The sequence below is a fragment of the Citrus sinensis genome, chromosome 5 (genome assembly GCF_022201045.2).
Source record: "Citrus sinensis cultivar Valencia sweet orange chromosome 5, DVS_A1.0, whole genome shotgun sequence".
In the NCBI taxonomy this organism is placed as follows: domain Eukaryota; kingdom Viridiplantae; phylum Streptophyta; class Magnoliopsida; order Sapindales; family Rutaceae; genus Citrus; species Citrus sinensis.
In genome coordinates this window covers 2,869,779-2,897,379 of record NC_068560.1, presented here as the reverse complement: position 1 = coordinate 2,897,379, position 27,601 = coordinate 2,869,779, and the positions used below count along the sequence as shown (strand labels likewise).

Genomic DNA, 27,601 nt, shown 5'->3' with positions numbered 1-27,601 from the left:
TTCACATGAATCTAAGTTAACCTAATCTAGAACTATATTTAAAAAATTAAGTAAAATCAATTAGATAAACTGGATCTTAGTTAATTAATTAATTAACTAGTAAAAATGAAGCGAAGTGAAAGAGGAAAAGTCAGTTACTTGAAGAGTGCGTGTAGCGAATTCGACGCCAATAGTGGATTTGGACTCCAAACAGAACTCGTTACGAGTAAATCGGGAGAGTAAGTTCGACTTCCCGACTCCCGAATCGCCGATTAATACCACTTTGAACAAGTAATCGTATTCCTCGTCCGGTCTCCTCGCCATTTATATTTATATATATATCTTTATATAACAAATTAAAAATGAGAGAGGACCGCTTCTTCGGTTGAAGAAGTGAAGATGAATTTAAAGCGTAGAACCGGAAACTGTGATTTTGATTTCTCTGTTGCTGTGAAGCGTGAGTTTGATTTGATGATTTCAAGCACGAAAACTGTTAATTGAAATTGCTATACTATCCCTGCACATTTTCGGCGGTATCTCAGTTATTTAATGGGTATAAATGGAAAGAAATAGCGCCCCCATTATTTCAACTTTTAAATTTGACCGGTGTCAAAATGATTATCAATGAAAGTGAAATAAACCATGTTTTAATAAGCATAATTAAGTTGGTGCACGCTGAAGCAATTAATTATCGGCATTTTCTTGTGTTATATTTATTTAAAAATAATAGTATTATGTTTATTTAATATTAATAATTAATAATAATAAATAATTTATTCTAAAAAATATTAATTTTGTACTATGTTAATGGCAAAAATGTTTCATTTATGTTGTCCTTATCAATTTTTAATTTACATAATTAAAATTAGAATTAATAAAAAAAATTGATGTACATAATTAAGAATATAAATAATTATAATAAATTTACAAATATAATAAAATAAATATTTTATTCTTCAAATATATTTTTTTTAACTTTGTAATTAAAAACTACAATTCTTTAAATAAGGGTAAAATTATAATTTGAAACTATTTACTCTCAATTCAAGACAAAGTAAACACATAAATTGAATTATAATCTCCATTCCATACTTCCATTCCAGTGTAAGTAAACAATTTAGTCTCACTCCCACTTCACACTGCCAATCCTAAGATTCTCACTTCTTAGGATTCTCACTCTAATTCAAAATGTAAACGCTACCTAAATTACAAGCTCTATCCCAAGAGGTCTTGCCATTTGAATAAACTAACACCTATTATTTTCATAAAAATTGATATAAGTTCATTGAAAAATGACTTATTATTAAAAATACAATAAAAAAATATAATACAAACAAATGTGCTTCTTTCGTTTATCTGTAGATACATTCACTCCGGCAAAATGATGAAAAAGAGTAATTTTCAATAAAACTCGTGTTCTTCTTTTGATTTTACTTTTCGAGTCTCCTCGTCATTTGTATTTTATATTTAACTTTATATAAATAAAATAATATAAAATAAAATAAAACAAAACGAGATATAACCAATTCTTCAGTTGAAGAAATGAAGATGAATTGAAATCGTAGAATTGGAGAATGTGATTTTGATTTCTCCGTTTATTCTGTAGCGAGTTTGATCTAATAATTTCAAGCACAGAAATTGTTGACTTAAATTACTATAGTATCCCTGAATTTTTTGGTGGTTTTTAATTAATATATGGGCATAATTGGAAAGGCTTGTTCAATATTAATATATTATCAGTGAAAGAACAAGTTTAAATGAAGTTTCGTGATTCTTGAATAAACAAAAAATATAAAACTGTCCTATTAATTGAGATACATCATTATTCTTTGTGTTAGTTTTTCATTCTCTCAATGGTTCATTCTTTTCCAACTTACTTATGTTTAAATGTTATTTGAGATATAACTATACAAAGGAAATCAAATATTATTCACGTTGGCAACACTCGAAAATACTTATTATACCACTCTAAGAATTTTCATCATCTGAACAAATTACCATAGTAAAAAAGGAAAGCACTTTTTATTTTCTTTTAATTTTTAATTGTTCTTCAAATTCGTTATTAAATATTAAGTCAATCAATCCCCAACCTCAAATCAAGTATGAGTAAGATTTAAACTCGAGATGACTTTTATCATTCCAAAACGTCGTACCATTTAAATTGACTAATTAATACATTTATTTTCATTTAAGAAAAGACATATCCTGGTGTGTTTTCTTATACAATTTATTAATACTTGTTGCAAATTAATGAGAAATTATTTATTTTTAATTTTTCTTCACTCATGCTCGGCTTTAACCAAACAGACGATGTTGTACAAACTTTTATCCATTAAGGCAATGCAAACAAAAGTAAGTGAATAAGTCAAAGGTGTAGGTAGATTCCCACATCGGAAAAGGAATTCATGAGCTTGTATTTTTATTTAATTTTGTTTTGCAAAAAATCAGTTAGCCTATATTAACAAATGTGAAAATTGGTTAAAAAAAAAAGTATAGCAGTAGTAACCGCTAAACATTATGAACTTATGATTGAGCTTCAGTAAAACTTATAGGTGGGCTAGGCCCGGAAAATTGCCCGGCCTAAATATCCTGCTTGGATGCAAGCCAAGGAAACGAATAATCCCTATGAGAAGGAAAATTCCCCACACGTCCGAGCGGCTGAAACGCGTTGGAGCTGTTGGATTTCCATTAATGGCCATTAGGGGTGGGCAAGAGGAAGAAGAAGAAAAGAAAACGAGGAGGAGGCCGCGGTTGAATATTTTAGTTAGGGTTAGATTTAATTTTTTGGGATTTTTTTTCTTAATTTGCTTACTTAAATCGATTGGGTTGATTAGTCTTTTGGGGTTAAATTCAAACAGAAATACAACCCAATCATTTTTAAGTTTTGAACTCAGTTGAAAGCTTCAACCATAATCAAATTGAACCCAAAATAAATTTTAGGTTTGGTTCGGGTTAATCCGATCTTAATGTCCACCCCTAATGGGCATCGATAATGCATATATTTGCACATGCTTCTTTGAAACTTACAAGTCACGCTCTCATGGTTCTAAATTTTTAAATTTTAATCTTGAATAGGGATGGCAATGGGGAGGGGAGGGGAGGAGACCGATCTCCCCGTACCCATCCCCGATATTTTGCGTATGTCCCCGTCCCCGTCAGAATTACTTGAGAGAATCCCCATCCCCTCCCCGAATAATAACAGGGGATCCCCGAGAGTCCCCGATCCCCGAATAACTAATACATTTTTTTTTTCGATTTTGAGTTAATCATATTAAAATAAAAAATTTAAATAAAAGTAAAGTTCGAAATATATCTTACATTAATAACTATTACAAAAGTCACATACATTAAATTAGTAAGTAACGCAACATGCAAGGGATACAAACTTCTTTTACAAACTATCATGAACAAATTAATAGTCTAATACAAAATTGTTACAAATAAAATCAAATTTAGATTCAAAATTAACTTTTTCAACGGTGGCGTGGACACTTTATAAATGTGGGCTATTCCCTTTACAACACAATAGTTAAATCGGAGCAAATCAAAAGTAAATATTAGATTAGATATTAAAATTGTGATTCATTGTAGGCAATTATAACATCTAAAAATAAATAAAAAATAGATTTAAGTTTAAAATATTTAAAGAATATTAAAATTTAAAAAAATGTTTGGCTATTAGAATCTACTCGGTCTTTTTAATGTCCTAAATAAAAATTTAGGACTTTAATTAGTTAATTAGGCCTAAAAATTTAATAATATAAATATTTTGATATTTTTTATTTTTACCAATATTTATAATTTTATAATTTAAATTTTATTATTTATTTACTACTAATTTTAAAAAATTAAATGGGGAAATGGGTAGGGGATGGGGATTCCACCTCATCCCCGTCCCCTCCCCGAATACGAAATTGGGAAAAAAAATTTCCCCGTCCCCTCCCCGAATAAGAAATTGGGTATGAAATTATCCACATACCCTCCCCGAATGGGGAAAATCCCCGAGGGTACCCGTCCCCGTGGGGATTTTTGCCATCCTACTTGATTTTGTGTCTTTATATTATGAATTTTATAACCCATATCTATTTTTTCAATATTTGAACTTTTTTTTTAAAATATTCCTAATAACTCCTGTCTATTAATAGGAGGGGATGTAAACTCCTAATTACCCATATCCATCAATAGGAGGGAAATTAAAGTCTTAACATCAACTTTTATTGGTAGTAAAACTCGATATGCACCCCTCAACTTTTAGGGCACAAGTTCTCTCACTTGGCTATAAAGCTCTGTGATTCCAATATTTGAACTTGAGTGGCTAGCAAACTACAAACCTGCTTTAAAATCACTCAATCAAGCCCTTAGAAGTGGATTTTAATTCAATATGCCTTTAACTGTTGTAAACATAACACCTGATTAATACCAATCACATATCAAAGACTACAACTCTATCAAAACAATACAAATATCTAGTGTGGCTTAAAAGTTCCAAAACCTCAATAGTAAATAGAGCCTTAGTGCATAAAAATCTACCCTAAATTTCTCTACACAAGCCAAAAGTCCACTATGTCAAAACATTGTGTTCATGTCTCCAATATGTAATTTATAAGGATTTGAAGTTACAATAATAGAGAAAAATAATAACTTGAAAAAGAGAATATCTTTGGGGACATGTGTCTCCCCCGTTATTCAAACAACTTCTAGGCTTTTTATAAGAGCCAATTGGAAACACATGATGTACAATACGAACTATACTTAGGGTGGCAAAATTATTGCAAATCCAAAGTCTTGGCCGCAACGGATAATTTTTGCGAGCTACAATCAGGTTTGATATTATAAATTTAAACCGATTGCAAGTTGTAGGTCGTTTCTTATAAAGAAAAATCTGGTAAATAGTTGTGCAAGTGTCTGACATTCTTATTTGAATGTTTGTATTTTTAATTTTAATCATAAAATTTCATTAAAAATTATTCATAAAAATATATAACGATCTTTAACTTAAAACATGGAGTATGATATGCTTATTATAATTTTGTACTTTACACTTTGTTTAGAAAAATCGTGTTGGATGGGTGCTAGTGGTATTGAATGAGACCGCGAAATGGGTCATGGGTGCTACTTTGATTTGTAGTTTTTTTTTCTCTTTCTCTTTTTTCGTTTTCAATTGAAAGCACTTTGAGTTGCGATAGACTTATGTATTTAGTAATTAAATTTGAGAATTTGTGTTAAATTGATATATTTTGTGTATTTATTTTAATGTTAAAACTTTCATTTCTCATTTACATTGATAAAATCTAGAATTAAGTATTTTATGTGATTTTTTAGGCTACGATTATAAATTTATAATTTGAATTACGTAATTTAAATTTTTAAGTTTTGTTGCAAGTGTGATTTTATTAGTGGGAACTCACAAAATATCCACTAGGTACCATTCAAACCCGCAGCTGATGGGTGACGTGAACTTGGTCAAAACTAGACTCATGTATAGCAAAGATTTCGTGAATCTCTTCGCAAAATTCAGCATTTGATTTGTTGCGTGTTTCCATGGATCATTTGACGGCTCGAATACCACTTGATATGTAATTGTAAGGATTTGATGCTACGGCAGTAGGGGAAAGAAAAGGATCACTTGCTAGCTGCAAGAATTAGCTAACCAACAATACGTGGAGTTTTTTTTTTAAAAAAAAAAAAACCAAGGAGAGAGAGCACAATTAAGCTAACATGAATACACTAACTTAGTCAATACATTGCACACAATGATATTTTTTTATATTAATTACTTTTTACAAGAAGACGCGGTACATGAAAGTAAACAAAGAAAATCTCTTATATATCTCTAGAGATTTTATAAGTTGAACTAAATCAAACAGAGACACTCACATACTTGACAGGTAATAATAACCCATCATTTTATTTAATTAAACATAATATGAAAGAGTATGGGTGTTCAGAATCCAATCCGATCCGCTCAATCCGTCTGATCCGCTGAATCCGATTCGTATAAATCTGATCCGTGGATTGGTGGATTGAATATGGATTAAAAATTTAAAAATCCACAGTCGATGGATTGGATATGGATTTACTTCTGTAAATTCGCAGAAATCCGTGAATCCGTAAAATATATATATATATATATAATTAAAAAATTATAAACGTGACATTGCATAGTTACTAAACACTATAACATATCTTAGCCATTACCCAATAATAATATAAAATAAAAAATAATTAAATAATTAAATAATCAAATATACAAATATAACTTGTAAAAATTGTAAAACAAAATAAAAGCAAGTCACACGCACTAGCAGAAGCAAAGTAACATAACGCCAAGTCACCAATAATTTACAAACAAAAAACCATAAGCTTCCCCACCGTCACACACACTAGCAACACTCAATACTGGTTGGATACACTCTCGACACGGATTTAAAGGACATCGGCCGCGCGATTCCGGCGAGAGCAAGTCATCTTCTTTCCCAAGTCCATCGAGCCACTTCACATTCACTGGTTCCAGCTGAACAATTTCACTATCACAACCTTCAAGATCGTCACCCGTACAGCTTCTCCTGGTTACCATCGTGGATGGCTCCGTAATCACCACTTTTCGACAGGCGCAACAGCCCTGGTGAAGGATCAGATTGTGTTTGGTTTTTGAAACTTCGCCATTTCAATTAATTGTGGCTTTAATTAATTTTGGTGTTATATTAACGTATTATTGTAACTTTATTTGAACAATTAAGTTTGATGTGTTATATTTTGAAATTTTGAACGTATTATTGTAGCTTTATTTGAATAATTAGTCTCGAAGTGTTATATTTTGAAACTTTAAATGTATTATTTTAGCTTTATTTAAACAATTTATTTATTTAAATTTTATTCAATTTTAAATTTAATTGGTAGCAAAATTATTTTTATATTAGATTTTTTTTATTTCATTAGTTGGAGAGAACTAAAAATTTTTAATTCGAAAACTAATGCGCAAAATGGTGGATTGCATATGGATTGAGTCAAATTCGCATCCGATCCGCAGACATATGGATTGGATATGGATTGAGTCAAATCCGCATCCGATCCACAGATGTATGGATTGGATTTGGATTGAATTTTATCAATCCGTGGATTGGATTGGATTGAACAATTATAATCCACAAAATCATGGATCGGATATGGATTGATGTCTAATCCGTAAAATCCGATCCGCGAACACCCCTACGAAAGAGTAACATAGCACTTAACTACTATGGTCGAGATTTCTTCCGTATTGAGGGACGAGAATAAAATCCAAATTGTCATTCACACTCTCATCATTAATAATAATATGCATAGTTATTGGGTTACCCTCAGACCATCCGTTCTTACTTGAAAAAGTCATAACAATAATTGTATTCATAAATACATAATATTAAAATAAAAATTATAAATGACATTCGACTGAACATGGCCTAAGAACCTGGATAAGGAGTTTCCATCTTCTTCAAATTAGGAAAGATATCTTCCCACGTCTGATGAACCGTAACCAAAACTTAAAGATGATCACGCATCAGGTTTGATAATATGCTGCGGATATTTATGTACACATTCACACAAGTAGTTGACGTGGGTCATGATAGTGTTTGTCGGCAATAATTTAATTAAGGGAAATTATTATTTGTATACCCTTAGTTTACTTCATTATTAAAAATACTACAACACTTTGAGGGTGTATCAATCGTCCACTTTAAGTTGACAAAATGTATCAGCTGACCACCAAACCGTTAGTTTCCGTTTAAGTATAATGACGTCAGAAGAGTAATTTGGTCTTTTCATATGATACAAGTGATAATTTAAGGGTATACAAGTGATAAAAAGAGAATTTAAGGGTATATAAGTGATAATTTTCAAGGGTAAAATCGTCAATTCACTATAATTCCGTTAACTTTCAAATGACAACTAACGGTTTGGTGGTCAGCTGATACATTTTGTCAACTAAGAGTGGACGATTGATACACCCTCAAAGTGTTGTAGTATTTTTTATAACAGAACAAATATAGGGTATACGAATGATAATTTCCCTTTAATTAAAAGACAAACTAATTGCAATCATCAGGCTAAAGCCTAATAATTAACACAGTACATACTTTCTTTTAAAGTTATCGTTTCGTTCATTAAATGTGGCCATACATTCAAATGCCTTTCACAAAGTTTTCCATGGGTGAGATTTGTCACAAGCAACACATACACGCGTCTCTGCTTTTTTTTTTTTTTTTTCTGGGATCTTTTAGTTCCGTAGTTAATGTCGTGTTTATTAATTAAAATATTAAAATGATTAATAATATTTACTTATTAAAATATAAGAGAAATAAGAATGAAACATATGGAATTTATGAACTGTTTAACTTAAAAAATGGTAATTTAATTTTTTTATACTCACCATTTTTACCCAACCTAAATTTCATAATTTCATTCTTTTCCTCTCAATTAAAATATTATTATGTTGTTATATTATTGTATTAACGTTATTGTTATTATTATAATTCTAGTCATTGCTGTTAAGAATAACGACGATAATAATAATAATATTTTTAAAATAATAATATTCACAATTAATACTTGTCGGCAATTATTGAAATACAAGACAAACTAATAGCAATGATAGAGTACTGATTTTATTCCAGGACATCACTTCATTTGAAAAAAAGTTGAAATATTGGCACTCCTCTGGAAAATTCTTATAAAACCTACCCGTTTTAAGGAACAAAATAAATTTAATTATATACTATATTTCTCCATCTAACTTTTTACAACCATACAACTACATCAAAGGCGATTTATATTTTTTGTTTTCTCACACACACTTTTGCATTCTAAACTTTTCTTTAATTATAAAAAAATTACATAATAGCCATTTGAGTCCACTTTTAATTCTATTCAATTTATACACACACATATGATTTAATAATTCAAAAATTTGTAAAAAAATATTTGTAGTTGGAGTTGTTTAAGAAACTGATTTTTTTCTTTGAATCAGAAAGAAACTAAAAAAATGGAAAAAGATATTTTGGAAATTAAAATAGGTTTAGACAGAAAAGGAGCTTCAAAAGAAAATTAGGGTGCTAATAGTTCCAATCTTTCAAAATATGGCCAGAACGAACAAAATGCTGATATATTTAATTTCTGATAACAGTGGTTAATACTTGTCCATCTCTCGTTAGCTCTGTTTCTTACTTTGATGCACACATGACTTGAAAGCTTCATCTTCCTCTAGCCTCCTTCTGTGAAATCGTACTAACAAATAACAGTAGCCTATTAACGATTTTTTGATGCTCTTAAAGAAAATTGAAGTAATGTTTGAATCTGCTTTCCTCTTTGACATAATTTTTAACAAATAATGTTAAGATGATGAGAGCACAACACCGTTTATTGAGGTGCGATATTTTTAACTCCACACTCAAAGACCAAAATCTTGTACCTTCACATTATTTAAAAAATAATTAACAACTTGATTGTGATTATGGTTGACAATCATGCATGTTGATAAACATAAACCTAATGAATAAAACGACTATGGCAAATGCCGAAATTACAAGGGTTAATTTCATTGTATGTTTAGTAAAATGATGCAAGGATCACTTGCTAGCTGTGTCTTCAGGTGAACCATAATCAAAACTTAAGTTGCTTCTGATTCTGGTTTGATAATATGCTGCGGATATATATATATTTATATACACATCCACACAAGTAGCGGACGTGGGTGACTGGGGACGTAGTTAATGCAATGCAAGCTGGGTGATAGATAAGGCGCAAATGGTGCATGCAATTACTTGTACATAATCAGTGTCTCCAGTTCAACTCTGCGAATTACATGGAACCATGCATGGATCCCATGACTGGATATATAATATGTACTATGGTATACAGATTTTTACCTCAAATATAAGTTCGAAGTACTCGTATCTAAATTGAAATGGACTATAATACTTGTCCCTTTCAAATTTAAAAACTCTACACTTAGCCCTCGTACATAAGTTGAGTTTTAATTGATGAATAAAGAATTTTCTACATATGCTCTTTCTATTCCCAATATATAGAATATATACGTGTACGGCAAATATGGAACAAACATATTTCTGGAAATTAATACAGGGATGTGATTTCTAAGACTTGACTGTGATGGACTCAGTACTACTATTTTCATGATTCTGTCTTGCAATCTTTCCGTAATCGTCCTTTTGCTTTTGGGAGACCTCTCGCCAAAGCTACACACGTTGCCATATGTGTGCCAAGAGGTGACCTTTGCTGGACTTTCAAATTGTTCAAGTCATTTTGCTAAATTGACGTCGACTGATCTTGTTGTTGAGGATAAGATATTTTTTTATGTACTCTTTATTATTTTTAATAATAAATATATATTTTATATTTCTAAGATACAATTTCAAGCAAATCATCTATTTATTCCTTCTTTTCGTTTTTTTTTTATCTCAAGGGGATTGTTGAATATTTTAAAAATAATAAAGAGTAAGTGGTATATATTATTTTTAATTTGAAAAAGCTGACAATCTCCCTCAAATTGTATCAGTACTGTATTATAATAATATTGTATAATATTTGGTGCTACAATGTATTGTATTAATTTTTTGTGATTAATTTAAATTAAATATTGTATTATATTAATATATTTAAATTGTATTATTATTTATATTATTATTAATTTTAAATTAATATTATTCAAATTTAAATATTTATTATTAGTTATAATAAATTATAATGTAAAAATAAAAATATTATTTAATATTATATTAAATTAAAAAGTTATTATTATTATTATTATTATTATTAACCAAAAGCAAAAGTTAAAAAGTAAAAATAAAAGTCAAAAGCAAAAGGACCAAAAAAAAAAAGTAAGCAGCAGTTGCCGCATTAGTGTAAGTAATTAAAATATGATGTTGCTTTCGAGGAGTGCTAGACGTCAAGAATGCCGAGAGAACGCCGAGAGAATGTGGAAAAAGCAAAAGTAACAAGAAAAAACAAAAGGGGCAAAAGTTCACGTGGTGGGGGGTGGGGCTGAGAGAAACGGCATTATTGTATGCCGTTTCTCTCGGCATTCTCTCAGCATTCTCGCTAAGAAGCATTTTCCAGATCTTAATGTTTCAAAAACATGAGTTGCACCCATTACAAGTCAATAAATATATATTTATTTTCCAGAAAAGTATTAAAATATGGTCGACCAAAACCCAAAATGTGGAACGAAGAATACTCAGCTCCAAAATGATTATCAATCATATTACTATATTATCCCCGGACCCTTTCGGCGGTTCTTTTATTAGCTAATGGGCATAGCTGGAAAGAAAAATGGCCCCCATTATTTAAACTTTTAAATTTGACCGGTGTCAAAATGATTATCAATGAAAATGAAATAACCCAGGCTTTAATAAGCATAATTAAGTTGGTGCCCGCTGAGGCAATTAATTATCGGCATTTTCTTGTGTTAGTTTTTCGTTCTCTCAATTGTTTTGCTTTTCAATTTTCTTTTATTTCAATTTTTTTGATATGCTGTGTTTTGGATATCAGATAATTTTTTTAATTAATTTAATCTAACAATAATTTGATTCTCTTGCTACCTATGTGAGCGAAATTCAAACTCCAAACCCCTTATTTTCGACACAATAGATTTTCCTATTTTATGTAGATGTTATTCATGAGTTAGGATATCAAGATTTATTATTCCGTTTTTGTTTAAATCTCACTATGAGTTAAAACTAACTAGTGTGAACCCAATTTTTTTTTTTAATTTAAAAAATCTATCTTCAAATATTATGCTAACAATGCCAACCTCAAGCTAAATTCGAGTAAGATTTACATCCCAAATTTTTTGTATCATTTCAACATATCTTGTTTTTTTTTCAATAAAATTGTTATTTATTAATAAACATAATTGGATAATAAAGTTGTAAGCTAAGTAGGAGCTTTTTTAACCAAATACAATAATTTGGCTCTAATAATGCCTATTTAAACAATTGATAAGCCACTAAATTACAAACTCTATCCCAAGAGGTCTTGCCATTTGAATCAACTAACTAACACCTATTATTTTCGTAAAAAATGATATAAGTTAATTGAAAAATGACTTATTATTAAAAATACAATAAAAAAGCTAATACAAACAAATGTGCTTCTTTCGTTTAAATGTAGATACATTCACTCCGGCAAAATGATGAAAAAGAGTAATTTTCAATAAAACTCGTGCTCTTCTTTTGATTTTACTTTTCCAGTCTCCTCGCCATTTATATTTTATATTTATCTTTACATAAAAAAAATTAAAACGAGATACAATCAATTCTTCAGTTGAAGTTATGAAGATGAATTGAAATTGTAGAATTGGAGAATGTGATTTTGATATCTCAGTTTATTCTGAAGTGAGTCTAATCGGATGATTTCAAACATAGAAATTGTTGACTTAAATTACTATAGTATCCCTGAACGTTTTTGTGGTTTTTAATTAATACATGGGCATAATTGGAAAGGAATGTCTCCTAAATTGTTCAATATTAATATATTATTAATGAAATAACAAGTTTAAATGAAGTTTCATGATTCTTGAATAAACGAAAAATACAAAAATTGTCCTATTAATTGAGATACATCATTATTCTTTGTGTTTTCTCTTCACGGATTAGTAGAGTAGCTCTCAAGTAAATTTATTGAGATACAAATTTTTAACTTTTTTTTTTTAGTTAGTTTTTCATACTCTCAATGGTTCTTTTTTTTTTAATTTCCAACTTGCTTCTGTTTAAATGTTACTTGAGATATAACTATATAAATGAAATTAAATATTATTCGCGATGGCAACACTTGAAAATACTTATTATACCACTCTAAGAATTTTCATCATCCGAACAAATTATCATCGTTAAAAAAGAAAGCACTTTTTATTTTATTTTAATTTTTAATTGTTCTTCAAATTTGTTAATGCAAGCCAAGGAAACGAACAATCCTATGGGAAGGAAAATTTCACACACGCGCAAGCGGCTGAAACGCGTTTCTAGCTGTTGGAATTCCATTAATGGGGCATTAGGGGTGAGCAAGAGGAAGAAGAAGAAAAGAAGACGAGAAGGAGGCTGGGGTTGAATTTTTTTTAATTAGGGTTAGATTTAATTTTTTGGGATTTTTTTTTAAAATTTGCTTACTTAAGTTGATTAGGTTGCTTAGTTTGTTGTTAAATTCGAATAGAAATACAACCCAATCGTTTATAAGTTTTTAACTCAGTTGAAATGTTCAACCAAAATCAAATTGAACCCAAAATAAATTTACAAGTTCAGTTCGAGTTAACCCGATCTTAATGCCCACCCCTAATGGGTATCGATACACATATGTTTGCACATGCTTCTTTGAAACTTACAAGTTACACTTTCATGGTTCTAAATTTTTAAATTTTTATCTTGATTTACTGTTCTTGTATTATGAATTTTATAACCCATACCTATTTTTTTCAATATTTGAACCTTTTTTTAATATTCCTAGTAACCCCTATCTATTAGTAGGAGGGGATGTAAAGTCCTAATTACCCTTATCCATAAGTAGGAGGGCAACTAAAGTCTTAACACCAACTTTTGTTGGTAGTAAAACTCGATCTGCAGCCCTCAACTTTCAGGACAGAAGTTCTCCCACTTGGTTATAAAGCACTGTGGTTCCAATATTTGAACTTGAGTGGCTATCAAATTAAAAACCTACTTTAAAATCTCAATCAAAAGTGGACTTTGATTCAATATGCCTTTAACTGTTGTAAACATAACACCTGATTAATACCAATCACATATTAGAATAATACAAATTTCAAGTGTGGCTCAAAAGTTCCAAAATCTCAATAGTAAAACGAGCCTTAATACATCAAAATCTATCCTAAATTTCTCTGGACAAGCCAAAAGCCACTATGTTAAAAGAGAATATTTTTGGGAAATATTTGTCTCCATCATTATTCAAACAACTCCTAGGCTTTTTATAAGAGCCAATTGGAAACACGACATATAATACTAACTACACTTAGGGTGGTAAAATTATCTCAAATCCAAAAATTTTGCGAGCTACAATCAAGTTTGATATTATAAACTTAAACTTGCTGCAAGTTGCAGGTGGATTTTCATAGAAAAAAAATTTGGCAAATAGTTGCGCAAGTGTCCAAAATTCTTATTTTAATATTTGTATTTTTAACTTTAATCATAAAATTTCGCTAAAAAATAGTCATAAAATTATATAAGGATCTTTAACATAAAGTATGGAGTATCATATGCTTATTGTAATTTTGTACTTTATATTTTGTTTAGAAAAACTACATTGAATGGGTGCTAGTGGTAATGAGTGAATTGAAGATCTTAATTCTAAGATCTTAGTGTCAAATGAGCCTATGAAATAGGTCATGGGTGCTACTTTGATTTGTAGTTCTTTATTTTTTTCTCTTTCTCTTTTTTCTTTTTCAATTGAAAGCACATCGAGTTGTGATAGGCTTATTTATTTGGTAATTAAATTTAAAAATTCGTGTTAAATTGATATATTTTGTATATTTGTTTTAATGTTGATATTTTCATTTCTCATTTACGTTAATAAAATGTAGAACTAAATATTTTATGTGGTTTTTTAGCAACAATTATAAATTTATAATTTAAATTACGTAATTTAAATTTTTATATTTTGTTGCAAGTGTGATTTTATACGTGGAACTCACAAAATATCCACCGGGCACCAATCAAACCCACGGTGAATGGGCTTTGTTAAAAAAATAAAATTAAATATAACCCATAGCGAATTTAGTAATTAAATTTGTTTTTAGATCATTTCTCATGTCTTGCAACCACTTTGTCCACAATGTCAAAGTCTTTGAGGACGTGCATGCACGGTTTGTCGGCATGATGGTGTTTGTCGGCAATAATTTAGTTACAAGACAAACTAATTGCAATTATAAGACTAAAGCCTTATCGTTTCGTTCGGAAAATGTGGCCACACATTCAAATGCCTTTCACAAAATTTTTAATGAGTAAGATTTTTCGCGTGTTCTTTCATCGTAAAAAATAATACAGTTTGTATTAATTCATAAAATATTTATTATTTTGTAAGTATAATATTTTTCTTACTTTTTTTTATATTTTTATTTAAAAATTAAATAATAAAAAAATTTTGAAGAGAAATATAAATATTAAGTGACTGTTTGGTATGCCTTATTTAAGAGATATAAGTATTTATTTAATCGTATAAGCACTTTTTAAAAATTTTTATAGTGTTTAGTTATTTTTTTATTAAAGTTTTTTTAATTTAAATAAGTTAATTTACCTTTACTAGCAAAAGCCCAAAATTTAAGCTTTTGGGAATAGAGGTTAGAGAGCTTATCTAAAAAATATTTAATATAAAAAATATCATATAGTTTAATAATTTAAAAATATTTTTTTTATTGATAATCAAATACCCAATGACTTTTTGTTCAAAAGCTTCATTGGTATAAGTTCTTCTGCTATAAGCTCTACTGTTATAAGCTTTATTTAATTATTTTAAAAGTTGCAGCATTACTAAACTGGCTCTAAGACTAAAAGAGTAAGAAAAATATTAAAAAATTATAAATAAAAAGAATATTCATAACAAAAATTTGTAATAATTTATTTTAACACAACATTAAAATAACATGATAGTAGAAATTACTATTGTGATTATAAAAAATTGTAGTGCACTTTTAAGTTTTCCTTTTAGCATGGAAATTAATTTAATAAATAAAGTTATTATATGGCAAAAAGAGCGAGAGAGAGATAAACGTTTTGATTTAACTTGGTTTATGAGTTTGAAGACTTGTAAAGCGAAGGTTCGTAGCGGATACATTCCATTTTCCTCGTTATTCAGCATTTACCCGGACACTGGGTCAATGTTGCTGGAACCTGCAAATATCAAGGTGCAATTTATTATATTCATGGTAACGAGTGGTGGTGACTGGTGATTGGCGAATTGCTCAATTATTAATGGGTGGTGGGCTCTGTTTTTATTTGCACTTTCCTGGAATAAACAACAAGCGGAAGACTTGTTACGCGCATTTTGCTTGACCGATTGGTGAATTGCTCAATTTTCTCATTTTGCCTTTCGAAACTCAAAATTCTGTTTCCTTCTTTGCCGGAAAAAAGAAAAACAAATGTCAGTCATCGGAGAGCCAATCCTTACTGCATCCGTTGAGATGAAATACCAAACAAATATTGCCAATTTGTGAGATAAGATACAAGCATTTGATGACATTCAGAAAGCTTTTTACTGCCTCTTTAGCAACGTAAAAAAGCGAAACAAAGCGAAATCAAATGCTAAGAATTAAAATCAAATCTTTGTTTTTTTTTCTAATAAATTGATTGAACTTCATTCTTAATTGTAAATAGTGACAAGTTAAGTAAATTAATCAGCACCACAATTAGTGAATATTAATACCTCAAGTTAACTTAATGAATTAAATAATATCTTAATACCGATACATTTTCATCAAAATTAATTAGTCTTACAAATTCATCTTACAAAAATTGTGAATACTAAGCGCAATACCTCCTAATAATGTGATGCTAGTGATATATACAAATCATTACATGTTTGCTTATTGATTAATAAAGTTAAAACAAAAACAAATAGTGTAATAATCACGTTTTGTTAGTTATGTTAGTAACCTACTAAATATATACCTTTAAAAAATAAGTCGAATTTGTTTTATTTAAAATTTCGTTTTACAACAGAAATATAACATTATGATACGATTTCGCATTGAGATAAAAAAAAAATATAGTACACTTACAGGAATAAAAAGAGAGATTAAAATCGTTTATTCTAACTTGCTTTTATAAGTAGAAGACTTCTACAGCGAAGATGGATGCATTCTATTTTCCTCCATATTCAATTTTTTTTTTCATTATTCAATGTTTGAAGAAAAAGTAAGAATTTTAATATTCTTAACGTAGAAGAACTGATAGACTCTCTTCAAACATTTGAGATGAACCTTAATCACGGTTTTAAAAATCATAAAGAACAATATTTTGAAAATGTTAGCTGAGTAGATTTTAGCATTAATTATGGTTCTACTCTAAGTCCAAAATGTGTAGGTTTTTCTCTTATTATTATTTTTAAAATTCTGTCATTAATTCTTGGTGCACTCATGTCCAGTTCGTCAAGGAGAAGACAACAAAATTATTGATGGTGGTGGGGGCTGGCTTTATTTACACTTTGGTGGTGGAATAAAGTGAAGCTTGCTAAATTACTGGTGGTTGGAAGGTTATTTTTTTCCCCTTTCATCTTCACTTTAGAGTGATTTCAATTGTGTCTATTTGTTAGATAACATATTAGATGAATAAAGTAAAATATTTCTAAAAAGAAACGTTTTAGGAGTTTTGAAAAAAAAAAAAAATAGAGAGAGGAACGTTTTGATTGAACTTGTTTATGAGATGAAGGTTCTAGGAAATAGACACTGGATTAACTGCTCGACCTACGAACTTGGTTTATGAGATGGTTTCGTAACAAGTGGTGATGATTGGTGAATTGCTAAATATTAATGAGTGAATTGCCAAATTATTAGTCATTGGTCAATAAAGTATAAACGCGTGATTTCTAGTAAGCTTGCTGGGCCAGACCCTTCACAATCACAAACTCATTCTGCTTAATTATCCATTTTCTCACCTGTTCCATTTTCTCATTCTGCTTTCCATAACCCATAGTTCTGCTCCTTTCTTTCTTTGCAAAACCAAAAAAAAAGAAAAAGAACAAAAAATGTCATTCATCGGAGAGGCAATCCTTACGGCGTCCGTTGATTTGCTGGTCAGTAAGTTAGCTTCAGAGGGGATTCGGCTGTTTGCACGCCAAGAGCAAATCCAAGCCGACCTAAAGAAGTGGAAGAATATGTTGGTGATGATCAAGGCGGTGCTTGCTGATGCTGAGGAGAAGAAGACTGATCAGTCTGTGAAGTTGTGGCTTGATGAGCTTCAGAACTTGGCTTTTGATGTTGAAGACTTGCTGGATGAGTTTCAAACTGAGGCTTTCCGGAGGAAGTTGCTGCTTGGAAATGGAGATCCAGCTGCGGCTCAGGATCAACCCAGTAGCAGTCGTACAAGAACAAGTAAGTTTCAGAAGCTCATTCCTACTTGCTGCACCACTTTTACTCCACAATCGATTCAGTTCGATTACGCCATAATGTCCAAAATCAAAGAGATCAACGACAGATTTCAAGATATTGTAACACAGAAAGACTCGCTCGGTTTGAACGTAAGTTCAGCTGGGAGGTCCAGAAAAGACAGGCAAAGACTACCCACAACCTCTTTAGTGATTGAAGCCAAGGTATATGGGAGGGAAACAGAAAAGAATGAAATTGTTGAATTGTTGTTGAGGGATGATTTGAGAAATGATGGTGAATTCTCTGTTATTCCTATTATAGGCATGGGCGGGCTGGGCAAAACCACTCTCGCTCAGCTTGTCTATAATGATGCTCGAGTGCAGGGTCATTTTGATCTCAAGGCATGGACTTGTGTCTCTGATGATTTTGATGTTATCAGGCTAACAAAAACAATTCTAAGATCCATTACTAAGCAGACTACTGATGACAGTGATTTAAATTTGCTTCAAGAGGAGCTGAAGAAGAAGTTATCTCAAAAGAAATTTTTGCTTGTTTTAGACGATGTTTGGAATGAGAATTACAATGACTGGGTTGACATGAGCCGTCCGTTTGAAGCTGGCGCACCGGGGAGTAAGATTATTGTCACAGCTCGTAATCAAGAGGTTGCAGCCATCATGGGGACTGCTCGGGCTTATCATTTGAAAAAGCTGTCAAATGATGATTGTCTGTCTGTGTTCGCTCAACACTCTTTGGGGACAAGAGATTTCAGTTCAAACAAGTCATTGGAGGAAATTGGCAAGAAGATAGTGATCAAATGCAACGGCTTGCCCTTAGCTGCGAAAACTCTTGGTGGTCTCTTGCGTGGTAAACTTGACCGGAGTGATTGGGAAGGTGTGCTCAGTTGCAAGATATGGGATTTACCAGAAGAGAGATGTGACATTATACCGGCGCTTAGAGTGAGCTACTATTATCTTTCGGCACCTTTGAAACAATGCTTTGCATACTGCTCATTGTTTCCAAAGGATTATGAATTTGAAGAGGAGGAGATAATTTTATTATGGTGTGCTTCGGGTTTCTTGGATCACAAAGAGAGCGGGAATCCTAATGAAGATCTAGGTCGAAAGTTCTTTCAAGAGCTACGTTCAAGATCTTTTTTTCAGCAATCAAGCAACAATAAATCACGATTTGTGATGCACGACCTTGTCAACGACCTTGCTCATTGGGCTGCAGGGGAGATGTACTTCACAATGGAGTATACCTCAGAGGTTAACAAGCAACAAAGTTTTTCCAAAAATCTTCGTCATCTATCGTACATTGGTGGAGCATGTGATGGCGTTAAAAGGTTTGAGGGCTTGTACGATATCCAACATTTGCGAACTTTTTTACCAGTAATGTTGACAAATAGTTCGCGTGGATACTTGGGTCATAGCATTCTTCCTAAGTTGTTCAAACTCCAACGGTTGAGGGTCTTCTCTTTGCGTGGATATCACATCTCCGAGCTGCCGGATTCAGTTGGTGATTTGAGGTATTTAAGGCACCTTAACCTGTCTGGAACTGAGATTAAAACTCTGCCTGAATCAGTCAGCAAGCTTTACAATTTGCACACCCTTCTGTTGGAAGACTGTCGGCGACTGAAGAAGTTGTGTGCAGCCACGGGAAACCTCATCAAATTGCATCATCTCAATAATTCAAATACAGATTCGTTGGAGGAAATGCCAGTAGGAATTGGTAAGCTGACTTGTCTTCAGACGTTGAGTAATTTTGCTGTGGGAAAAGACAATGGTTCTGGGTTACGAGAGCTAAAGTCATTGATACATCTTCAGGGGACACTTAAAATTTCAAATTTAGGGAATGTAAAAGACATTGGTGATGCAAAGGAGGCTCGGTTGGATGGAAAGAAGAATCTTAAAGTGTTAAAGTTTCGATGGACACGGAGTACCAATGGTTTGTCTTCAAGGGAGGCAGAAACTGAAAAGGATGTCCTCGACATGCTAAAACCTCATGAAAATCTGGAACAATTTTGTATCAGTGGCTATGGAGGTACAAAATTTCCAACATGGTTAGGAGATTCCTCATTCTCAAATTTAGTGACACTTAAATTTGAAGATTGCGGCGTGTGTACTACCTTGCCGTCAGTCGGGCAACTATCCTTTCTAAAGCATCTTGCAGTGCGTGGAATGAGTAGAGTAAAGAGTTTGGGTTCAGAGTTCTATGGGAATGACTCTCAAATTCCATTTACATGCTTGGAGACTCTTCGTTTTGAAAACCTGCAAGAGTGGGAAGAGTGGATTCCTCATGGATCCAGTCAGGGAGTTGAACGGTTTCCTAAATTGAGAGAGCTTCACATTTTAAGATGTTCTAAACTGCAAGGAACATTTCCAGAGCACCTTCCTGCATTGGAGATGCTTGTTATTCAACAATGCGAAGAATTGTCAATTTCAATTAGGAGTCTTCCAGCTCTTTGCAAATTGGTAATTCGTGGATGTAAAAAGGTTGTGTGGAGAAGTGCAACTGATCATCTCGGCTCACAGAATTCAGTGGTTTGTAGAGATACATCAAATCAAGTGTTTCTCGCAGGGCCATTGAAGCCGCGAATACCAAAACTGGAAGAATTGGAGATAAAAAATATTAAAAATGAAACACATATATGGAAGAGTCATAACGAATTACTGCAAGACATTTGCTCTCTCAAAAGACTGACGATTAGACGGTGTCCCAAAATTCAATCCTTGGTGGCGGAGGAAGAGAAAGACCAACAACAGCAGCTCCGCGAGTTGTCATGCAGACTTGAATGTCTAAGATTGAGAGAATGCGAAGGCCTTGTGAAGTTGCCACAATCATCGTTCAGCCTCAGTTCCTTGAGAGAGATAGACATCTACAAATGCAGTTCCCTTGTTTCCTTTCCTGAGGTTGCTCTGCCTTCCAAGTTGAAGAAAATTCTGATTGGGGAATGTGATGCACTGAAATCATTACCAGAGGCATGGATGTGCGACACCAATTCGTCTCTGGAGATCTTGTATATTGAGTATTGCCATTCGTTGACATATATTGCTGCTGTCCAGCTACCATCAAGCCTTAAGAAGTTGATGATCTGGTGTTGCGATAATATAAGGACTTTGACAGTGGAAGAGGGCATCCAGAGTAGCAGAAGCAGCAGCAATAGAAGGTACACCTCATCTCTTCTTGAGAAGTTAGAAATTAGGGATTGTCCATCACTGACATGTATATTTTCAAAAAACGAGTTACCTGCCACGCTTGAGTCCCTTGAAGTTGGCAATCTACCTCCGTCTCTTAAGTCCCTTCGTGTTTATGGATGTTCAAAGCTGGAGTCAATAGCAGAAAGGTTGGACAACAACACATCTCTTGAAACAATTAGTGTAGATGATTGTGAAAATCTAAAAAATTTACCGAGTGGTTTACATAATCTCCGGCAGCTTCGAGGGATTACTATACGGAGTTGTGGAAACCTGGTGTCCTTTCCCGAAGGGGGATTGCCTTGTGCGAAACTCAGGAGGCTGACGATATCTGATTGTGAGAGACTAGAGGCCTTACCCAAGGGATTGCACAATCTGACCTCTCTTCAAAAATTAACAATAAGAAGAGGAGGTGAGCTTCCAAGCCTTGAAGAAGATGGCCTTCCCACCAACCTTCAGTCACTTTGTATTTGGGGTAATATGGAGATTTGGAAGTCAATGATTGAGCGGGGCTGGGGATTTCACAGATTCTCCTCTCTGCGAGAACTCATAATCCAAGGATGTGATGACGACACGGTGATGGTGTCATTTCCACTAGAGGACAAAAGATTAGGGACCGCGCTTCCTCTTCCTGCCTCTCTAACGTCTCTGTGGATTCAAGATTTTCCAAATCTGGAACGCCTATCTTCTTCAATTGTTGATCTTCAAAACCTCACTCATTTGTATCTCTATGATTGTCCCAAGTTCAAATACTTTCCAGAGAAGGGCCTGCCTTCCTCACTTTTGCAATTACAGATCTGGAGTTGTCCGTTGATAGAAGAGAAGTGCAGAAAGGATGGAGGACAATATTGGGACTTGTTAACCCATATACCGAGTGTTGCTATAGATGACAAATTGATTTTTGATGATTGAACAGAGGACGGCTGAAATATTTTATTGTTAGCATTATTATTATTTTTTAAAATCGGGTGTGTTTGTGTATGTAATTTTAAAATTCAAATCTCAATTGAAAACTATTTTAAATTAATATGGTTTGGTGTCGGTGGGCTTTTTGTATTGTATATAATGGGTTTTTGAATTTTTTTATTAAATGGTGGAATGCTTTAAATTTAAGAAATGGTAGAATAACGTAACGGGTTTGCATTATTCAGCTGAGGAGGACTTTGGCAAAAATTGTTTTGAAATTTTACCCGTTGGACAAATAAATATTCGAGTGATCTTTATTAAAATAGCATGATTGGACACAGTTAATATAATAAAAATCAAATTATTATCATTGGACTTGCTAGATTCTCATACGTATAATCTAACTTGGGAATTGTAAATTTGGTGATTATTAAATATTATGATTGGACATGGTTAATATATTGATAATCAAATTATTATGATTGGACTTGGTTGATTAGCATTATTTATCCGTCTATGTATACCTTTCGTTGTAATAAATGGTAAATCAGTTTTTGGCGGCTAAACAGAGGACGGTTGAAATATTTTATTGTTAGTACTTTTTAAAAAAAATTGGGCGTGTTTGTGTATGTAATTTCAAAATTCAAATCTCAGTTGAAAACTAATTTAAATTAATATGGTTCGGCGTCGGTGAGTCTTTATCATGTATGTAATGGGTTTTCCAATTTTTTAATTAAACAATAAAATACTTTAAAAAAATGAGTTTGCATTATTCAGCTGTTGAAACTTCATTTTCTTTTATTTATCCTTCTGCTGTACGGTTACAAATATGTGTGTGCGTATATTCTCATCATCAGACTTTGGCAAATATTGTTTTGAAATTTTACTTGTTGGATATATATATATATATATATATATATATATATTCTCAAGTGTTCTTTATTAATATAGCATGGTTCGACATAATTAATATAAATTAAAATCAAATTATTATGACTGGATTCGCTAGATTAGCATTATTTCGTCTATTTATGTTAGTACGGTGATTATTTTAAATATTTTATATTTGAAAGTTAATTACATTTTATATGTGTGTGCGTGCGTGTATATATATATCCTGGAATTGAAATTATTTTGATCGTGTACAAGAGTAATTTGAGTAAATTAAATTTGATTAATTAATAGTAAACCGGCCATGATTTATTGAAAGTACTTTATTACATAAATTTCGTATATGTACACCATCATCAAATCCCATAACGACAAAAATAAAAAATTAGAAGAGAAAACAATACCCCACGACTAAGCCAATAAAATCTCAAAAAACAAAAAGCAATCTAAGCAAAGCATTTGCCAAACAAATATCAAAAACAAAAAGCAAACTAAGGGAATACATTATATTTCTCTGATTACATTTCAGCTTTAACAGACTTAATATCTTCACCAGAAAAATTACCAGCTTCCTCATTAGCAACAGTGTTATAATGTTCTTTTAATGGTGTTGTACAATATAAAGTAGTTTTCAATTGCTAATTAAACACGTAAGGGCTGGACTGTATTGCAATGTTGCTTATAAATTAATGCACTATGGGCAAGTTCTTGAATTAATTGTTTATGTGCCATCGCTATTAATATTTATAAATATAATTTATCAGTTATTGAATATTTGGATTCATCAAAACTGACATATTAATATGACAGAAGAGGAATATCTTTATGAATTGGAGTGTGAATTTTTTTTCCTTAAAATGCATAATATATGCCAAAGAAAAAAGCTTTTTCTTTTTTTATTTTTATAACAATAAACCAAGCGTATTAATTTCTTTTACAAATTTAAGACCCAGATTTATAAAAAAACACTTTATTGTTGTTAATACATACAAGCCATCTTAAAAAACCCATCAAAATACAATAAACAGAACGTCCAGATAGAAACATCCCACAACAAAACTAAGAAAAAATCATAAACAAATAGCATATCAAGCGAAGCAAGCACTTCTTTCTTTAATAATCACATTTGGGCCTTGGTGGCCTTAATAGCTTCACCGGAAGAATTACCTACAGGCTCTTCATTGATGCTAATAACCTTAGGCTGCCTCCTCTTCTCCTCAGCAAGCTCTGGCACTTTGATCCTCAGAGCACCATTTTCCAAATGAGCCTTAACATGTTCCAAGTCAGCACTCATAGGCATCTTGAACTGCCTCCAAAACTTGCCAAATGTTCTCTCAGCTCTTTGCCATTTCTCTCCTTCAACTCCCTCCTTATAATAATCATCACTCTTCCTCTCCCCACTCATTCTCAGTACCCTGTTCTCTTCAACTTCAATCTTCACTTCATCTTTCTTCATCACTGGAATGTCGAGCGCGATCACGTGTGCTGTTGGTGCTCCATCCAGTTTGCTCTCGCCAGGGCTAGAGTTTGATGATGATCAGCTCCTTTTAGGGATTGTGAGGGGTTTGTTCAAGAACCCTGAAAGGATCTTCTGTAATTGCAGACATCATGTCAAAGAAAGGTGATCGTGTGTACGGCATCAGAGCGTTTGCTTGTGATGCCATGATCATCAATGTTGTTGCCATAACAAGAAACGACATTGTAATTGCAAGAATTCTTGATTTCACCATCTGGGTAGCTAAGCTAGCTTTTTGAGAGTGTTTGTTTCGAGGCTAAGTGTTTGTTGATATGGTGAAATTGAAGGAGGTGAAATAGTGAGAGAGATATACGCTTAGACTGGATTATAGCTTGGTATCTGGATAGTTCTTTAAAAGTCTTTGCAAAAGAAACTTAGAGAAAATTCTAGCACAGTGTAGAGACTAGAAGAAACGTTTTGGAGAAAATTGAAAACTTTTCTTTTGAATTGGGAATATGAGTTGGAAGCTCACTGGAATTAGAATATGCCACATGTTACTTAAAATAGTTTTGTATTAATATTGAACCAATTACTCAGTATAAACGCCTGGACTGCTTGATTAAATGCACTCTTAAAAATGAATTTGCATCTATATATGTAAAATTATAGAAGTTTCAAATTAGGTATATATTGTAATTACCATTGGGCACAAAATTAAGATACTAACACCAACACGAAAGGAAATATGATAAAAGTACTAAAGGTTATCATCATCTGAATTTTGGATACTGAAGGTCATATATAAATCAACAATCCCACACTAACTAAAAGCATTAGGACACCCATTAGATAGAAATTCACATTACAGTTTGTCCAACAACTACAAAGAGAAACGCCATTAAAACAGAGAACAGAGCTCTTATGCTCGCATATATCTCACTGTTAGCCAAAGCGCTGTCAATCCATATTTGACATGAGAGTTCAACAGTAACACATTAAAGAATTTGATGGATAGTTGACCGGTCAAACTTTGTAAAAGATCGTTCTATAATTAATTTTGTTTGTTGTATACATATAAATGCTCGAGGGTTCTTTATTAAAGTAGCACGATTGGACATAATTAATATAATGGAAGTCAAATTATTATGGGAAATTTACAGTAATAACCAAAATAATTTTGCTTTTTTTCATCTTAACCCCCCGAAAATATTTCTATCAACATTAGCCATTAAACAACTTTTGAGACCAAAATACCCCTCCCTCATCTCTCCCCCAACACTCCCTTTCACTCATCTCTCCCAAACCGATCCAACTCCCATCATCGGCGGCGACATCAACCCTCGTCGGCGGCGGCTCCATCTCTCACCGGCATCCGATCTACAACCTTCAACAAAACCTAGGTTAGTCATTTTTCTTATTTTCATTAATTTAAAATGAGATTTTAGAATAATCATAGTTATAGCTTGAGAATAATGGTGGTGGTGATAATGGTGGTGGTGTTTGTGGTGGTTGATGGTGTTTGGGAGTATTGTTTTTCGATTTTGTTGTGGCTTAATTTTGGGGATGGAGAGGGAGGGGGGTAGGGCGCGCACGCGCGCCCATGCGCGCCCCACTGTCACACCAGAGCTGGTGCGACAGGCGCCTGTCGCACTAAAAAATTATAGTGTTTTTTTTTAACGAGTATTTTTTTTTCTGTAAACGTAATGTAATAATTTTATAAATATTACAGATACATGGCAAAATTAGAATCACCGGATATTGATGTAGGCATGATGTATTTTAGTTATGCCGATCACTTTTCTGATCGAATTTCGAGCATGTGTAAGTTATCTTCGGTCATAAAAGCCATCGAGGAAAAATTAACAAAACGGCAGTTGACTATGTTCAAAAAGGATATATTTGGGCATTTCTTGGAGTGTCGAAGTTTTCCATTTAGTGGGGTAATTTTGCACAATCTTTTGCTGAGGCAAGTGGCCCATGAAGAAGATAGCCATGAGGATCAGTTATGGTTTCAAATTGGTGAGCATTTGATTCGCTTGTCAATTGTCGAATGGTGCTTGGTTACTAGACTTTCATTTGGTGTTGATACCAATAAAAAAAATGATGAAATGGAGCAGAGGCTACGGAATACGTATTTTGATGGTGTTCATCGTAAGATTAATGTGAAGGAATTCGATGCAATATTTAACGAGTTGAAATTCGAGGAAATGGACGATATGGACGCATTAAAGATTGCGCTGTTTTATTTTGCGGACCGAGTACTAAATGCAAGAAAAAATCACTGTCAAATCAATTTCGATTGGCTTGACCAAGTTGATGATATACAGTACTTCCAAAAGCGTCCATGGGGTCTGTTGTCGTGGGAAATGATTTACGAGAGTCTTGACAATGCACTGTTCGAGAAAAACGAGAAATTTAAGAAGACTCGGTTGAAAAATTCAGATCATAACCTTGAAAAATACAATCTTTATGGCGTTACGTCTGGGGTTCAGGTGCGTATTTGTTTTTGTTTATTAATAAGTTTTATAGTATTAAATATTTGATATGTTGTTTTATTTGATTTTTCAATTTGATTGTTGTAAGCTTGGATTTACGAAGCAATCGGAGGGTTGCCATCAACATGGGTCGTCAAAACGAAGAATAAGATTCCCCGCATTTTGCAATGGAAGCCCATGGCGTCTTCGAGAATCAATTTTGCGGAGGTTTATTCGTTCTTCAACGACGAATCTCGTCTTGTAAGTAATATGTATTACTTATTTTTTTAACTTGACTAAATTTAAGTTATGTATACTTACTTAAAATTTTCAATTTAATTTATTGCAGGGGGACGTTTTACAAACTCTTGAGCCAAATTCAAAGGAGAGTAGCAGAAATTATTGGGTCTCTGTGAAGGATTACTTGCCAAGCATTCCAGGCTGGGTTCTTAAGGTTGGCATACTCTAAGTACTAAAAATTTTTTATTCGAAATTTTTGACTTTTCATTTAATAATTTTAAATGATACTTTATACAATACCAACCCTCAATCAACGCGATGCCGTCGGTTACAAGGCAATCAGACGAGCATGACGATCATGACGACAAACCAAACCCAA

At 32.4% G+C, this 27,601-nt stretch overlaps 2 protein-coding genes and 1 long non-coding RNA gene across 4 annotated transcripts in view; 1 reads left to right on the top strand and 2 right to left on the bottom strand.

Annotated features, from left to right (window-relative positions):
* The window catches only part of LOC102612243 (ras-related protein RABA2a), a 72,035-nt gene that overhangs the window by 2,193 nt on the left and 42,241 nt on the right, over positions 1-27,601 (bottom strand). Inside the window, exon 1 of one of the 2 annotated variants that reach the window (XM_052442503.1) lies at positions 139-443. The exons of the other annotated variant lie outside the window; for it this stretch is intronic. Within the exon in view, the coding sequence (XP_052298463.1) occupies positions 139-303 (165 nt within the window). The 5' untranslated portion in view covers positions 304-443. Of the gene's footprint in view, positions 1-138; positions 444-27,601 lie in introns of those variants that run through there. 2 annotated transcript variants of the gene reach the window in all.
* LOC127902703 (putative disease resistance RPP13-like protein 1) overlaps positions 17,499-27,601 on the top strand; it is a 44,515-nt gene continuing 34,412 nt past the window's right edge. The window contains exon 1 of the mRNA XM_052442501.1: positions 17,499-20,186. Within this exon, the coding sequence (XP_052298461.1) occupies positions 17,722-20,186 (2,465 nt within the window). The 5' untranslated portion in view covers positions 17,499-17,721. The remainder of the gene's footprint in view (positions 20,187-27,601) is intronic.
* Positions 20,564-22,333, bottom strand: LOC127902707 (uncharacterized). Its single transcript, XR_008055219.1, has 2 exons — positions 21,470-22,333; positions 20,564-21,384 (listed from the first exon to the last, which is right to left on the bottom strand). It is a non-coding gene; the product is annotated as an uncharacterized LOC127902707 (long non-coding RNA).